The sequence below is a fragment of the Neodiprion virginianus genome, chromosome 3 (genome assembly GCF_021901495.1).
Source record: "Neodiprion virginianus isolate iyNeoVirg1 chromosome 3, iyNeoVirg1.1, whole genome shotgun sequence".
Lineage (NCBI taxonomy): Eukaryota > Metazoa > Arthropoda > Insecta > Hymenoptera > Diprionidae > Neodiprion > Neodiprion virginianus.
This window is the reverse complement of record NC_060879.1, coordinates 32,578,803-32,582,862: the sequence shown is the minus strand read 5'-3', so window position 1 is coordinate 32,582,862 and position 4,060 is coordinate 32,578,803. Positions and strand designations below refer to the sequence as shown.

At 36.5% G+C, this 4,060-nt stretch overlaps 1 protein-coding gene across 1 annotated transcript; it reads left to right on the top strand.

Moving 5' to 3' along the window:
* Nucleotides 1-1,533: 1,533 nt before the first annotated feature.
* LOC124300136 (autophagy protein 5) lies at nucleotides 1,534-4,060 on the top strand. Its single transcript, XM_046753836.1, has 5 exons — nucleotides 1,534-1,580; nucleotides 1,840-2,016; nucleotides 2,291-2,493; nucleotides 2,699-3,021; nucleotides 3,223-4,060. The coding sequence occupies exons 2-5, from the start codon at nucleotides 1,861-1,863 to the stop codon at nucleotides 3,354-3,356; spliced, it is 816 nt and encodes a 271-aa protein (XP_046609792.1). The 5' UTR covers nucleotides 1,534-1,580; nucleotides 1,840-1,860; the 3' UTR covers nucleotides 3,357-4,060.

The window sequence follows — 4,060 nt, the reverse complement described above, 5'->3', positions numbered from 1 at the left end:
AGCGGACCCGAAGCGCGAGATCTGGGAGGTTGAGAACCCGGTACTCGAAATACGTAGCGGACCCGAAGCGCGGGATCCGGGAGGTTGAGAACCCGGTACTAGAAATTTGCGGAGCGCGACTCTCACCCGTCCGCTCTACTGCGCGGTTGTTTCCAGACTGAGGAATTCGGCTAGCTGATTTTGAATTGGTGACGTCACTTTCTGAACATCCGACATCCAAACTTTGGTTTCGACCTTCAATACTATGTATGATGATGTATGATGTACGATGTATGATGTACGATGTATGATGTATGATGATATGATAAGATGTATAATGATTTTAGGTTTCACATTTTTAACGGGTCAGCTAATAACGCTGCCGTTTTGTGACGGTTGGATGATAAAAATATTTGCTCGTACTTTTCATATGTGTTGTCAAATACACTCGAAGTTCTAAGAAGCTTCGTTCCATCTCTCCCTGTCAAAAACACAAAAATCGTCGACAATCACCTTTTTAGTTCTTTAAATCAGGACACTGCGTTAAATACTATCTCGTATACGGAGCATCCATCTTATTTTGGTTAAAATTAGTTGATCCGTGATGTATCACAGTTACTCTGAATGTTTTTCCATACGAACACGTTTCGAAAAACAATTCTGCTTCTCTACCCAACGTAGATACTTCAATTTCGACTAGCTAAAACAGCGTTTCGATTCTATGCCTACGAAAATTTAAGTTCGAGAGGGCAAATGAAAAGTTGTTGGAATAATTATGAATACTAATGTTATGGAATACATCAAGCGCGTGTCGAATAGAATCCGATTTCGAAATGAATAATTCTTCGATTTTCATATTATAGCCGATTATTGTAGATAATCTATTTCGTCTCTCGGAAAATTATAAAATTTGTAGTATTCATCACGTATTAATCGTAAATGGATCATATGTATTAATATCGTTCATGGACCGCATATATATGTATACTTTTTGGCTCTGCATCATTATCACATTTGATCTTTTATCATTTATGATCTATGTATAAATTCTTCTCTCGGGTACCTATACTTTAATTAAATCACTGTATTGCTACGAATTTCGGAAGAAATTTTTTCTCATTATTGATTTCTTCTATCGCCGACAAGTCCGTAAGTACACACAGGCTAAGTACCGGCTTGGACTTACCATTGCGAAGATAGTGTTACTCGGAAGGTGAATGCAGCCAACATCATGTCGAAATCGGTAACTCTCTGTTGTTCTGCAATAAGTTTTCAACTCTGCTATTGGAACATCTTAGGGAGCGCAAGCGCACAACGATTTTCAGTTGCCACACCAAAGCCCATTAGGGCAACTGTTTTTATATTCCTCAATCAACGTGAGTATTAAGGTAATAAAATATAACAGAATATTATATACCTTAGTAAGCTTTACATTGAGCCGAAGATGCCACCTACCGGTAATTTTGTTTTTCAGTAAGAACGCCGGCAGAGTCAGAACGTATTCCAAGGTAAAACAGTGTACATTAGTATCCACCTAACTGCTAAGCTCTCGTGTATGTCGTGGTTACACCTCGAGCAACTCGGTCACAACTTATACCTGGGTAACTTCACAAATCCCGAGTTGAAATCGGAGATGAAAGTCGAATTGTCATGTAATAAAACGGCGATAGTCATTCCTGGAACGTATATTTTTTCCTCTATATTCTCCACCCAATTTATGCCTCGCTAGTCAGTCACTCAGTTTGCACTTGTGTCACGGCGTTAAGATAAAGTGATGGAGGGCATAACCTATTCAATAAGTGATTACCCGTCAGTGTAAGCTAGAAAGTAAGCATCAAAGGTCGACAAATTGTTCTTTAGGTTTGTCAATTGGTCGTCATCATGGCTAACGACAGAGAAGTTTTACGGGAGATATGGGAAGGCAAGGTTCCAGTCTGCTTTCAACTTGATTCAGAAGAAGTCTGTGAACTTCAGGCTCCAGCTCCTTATTATTTGATGGTCCCTAGGTTAAGTTATTTTCCTCTCTGCGTTGACAAGGTGAGTAAAATGAATCTGCACATTACACAATATCATTTAGTACAATTATCTCCAGTAACTTGAAGTTAATAGAATATTTTCGAACAATCTATACGTCTCAGGGTAGGTTTTCATTCATCAATAAATAACTCTTAACGAATTGATGTTGAGAAAATCACGCAGCTATTATCTGCATCATTATCTGTGTAAAATGTATAGACTATTGATAAGTCAAACAATATACACAGAATACTCCTACTTTTTATTTCAGCTCTAGAAATTTTGTGCATTTTAGGTTCGCAAACATTTCACGCGCCACATACAGAAGGATAAACAGGATAATGAAATGTGGTTAGAATTCAATGGAGCGCCATTGAAATGGCACCTACCAATCGGCGTATTACTTGACCTGCATGCCATAGATATTCAACTGCCTTGGAATATCACTGTCCATTTTGACAAATTTCCAGAAAATGCCATTATGCACTGTCAGAATAAGTATGAATTGCTTCTGTGTTGCTAATTTTAGTTACAGACAACATGGAATAACTTTAAAGGGTACATGTACCATTATGATCATACATGAAATAAAATAAATTAAACCATCAACATTGTTCTACCCAATTAAATTATTGAGTGTAGTGCAAAGTTGACGTTACTGCAAAGTGGAAATTATATTTAAACCATATGCATTTGATTCTAGGGAAGTAGTGGAATCGTATTTCCTGGCCTGTATCAAAGAATCTGATGTACTGAAACACAGAGGACAAGTCGTATCTAGTATGCAAAAGAAAGATCATAATCAATTGTGGCTTGGGTTACTGAATGATAAATTTGACCAATTTTGGGCCATCAACAGGCGTCTTATGGAATCTAGCAATGACGATGGTTTCAAATATATACCCTTTAGATGTTACCTCAGTGAAGAAAAGTACATTCAAAAATTGGTGAAACCTGTTAACGAAGAGGGGCAGAGAAAAAAATTAGGCCATTTGTTGTCGGAAGTCTTTCCTGACCAAGAAAAAGGTTTGCAATTACTTTTTTTCGTTGCAAACTCGTAAATTAGTTATTGTCACTCATTCTGAAGCAGTGGTATTTATTAAATTGGTAGTGAAATCAAATTGATGAGAAGATAGTTTAAGTTACTCCCAGCTGTGTATATGTATTATTTGTCTATTATCTAAGGTATAAGGTGTAAGACTCAAAAAACTTCTTTTTTTTAAACAGTGGTTGTGAGAACACATGGAATTACCCCTCTACCAGAAACACCGCTTCAATGGCTATCAGAGCATCTCAGCTATCCAGATAACTTTTTGCATTTATGTCTAATAAACTGGTCACCAGAAGTAACCTCGAAGTAGATACTGACGAAAGTATACGTGACTTGTATCTGTTCTTCTTTGTCGCACTATTTTCGATGAAAAATAGTCCGAATGCAGCATCTCGATGCAATGCCATTATTGACGGAGTTTGCACACCAACGTATTGTTCATGATTTAACGTGCGATAAGGACTTGGTAAATTGTCGCGTATCAGGCAGGTACTTGTTCATTTAACTCGCTGTCGTACTGGCTACGTGTGTACAACTATGTATTGAAAATGCAAGATTAAGATCAACTCTCAGGTTTAATTCTTATAATTTTTTACGCATGAACTTTAGATTCCTCATTACAGTAACGAGCCTTAGCCAATGATATACTCGTATGGATATCTTATTTCATGATTGTTTTATGAACGATTCTTCTGATTTATATTCAATTCGCAATGGTTAAATCCAGTGATAATGAAAAACTTTTTGAAAACAAGTGAAATTATTGAATTCCGTGCGAATAAACATCGAAATTTATGGTGCTTCATATTCACTTGACACTATATTGGGGTTCAAAGTCTAGTAATCAATTGGGTATGTTTGTTTCACAATGAATTTCGGTTTACCCGAAGTAATATAGACGAAATTTTGAATGAAATTCGAATAATATACTATTGCATAAGTAATATATTTAATCATTTCTATGTATATATGTGCTGGATTTCTTATAAGTGATGAATAAAATAATTACTATGA

What these genes read in the sequence shown, in the direction of transcription:
- LOC124300136 (XM_046753836.1), top strand. Translation starts at nt 1,861, where the DNA reads ATGGCTAACGACAGAGAAGTTTTACGGGAGATATGGGAAGGCAAGGTT. An exon ending in TTCCTCTCTGCGTTGACAAG is followed by an intron (nt 2,017 to 2,290) that starts GTGAGTAAAATG and finishes TGTGCATTTTAG; the next exon opens with GTTCGCAAACATTTCACGCG. An exon ending in ATTATGCACTGTCAGAATAA is followed by an intron (nt 2,494 to 2,698) that starts GTATGAATTGCT and finishes ATTTGATTCTAG; the next exon opens with GGAAGTAGTGGAATCGTATT.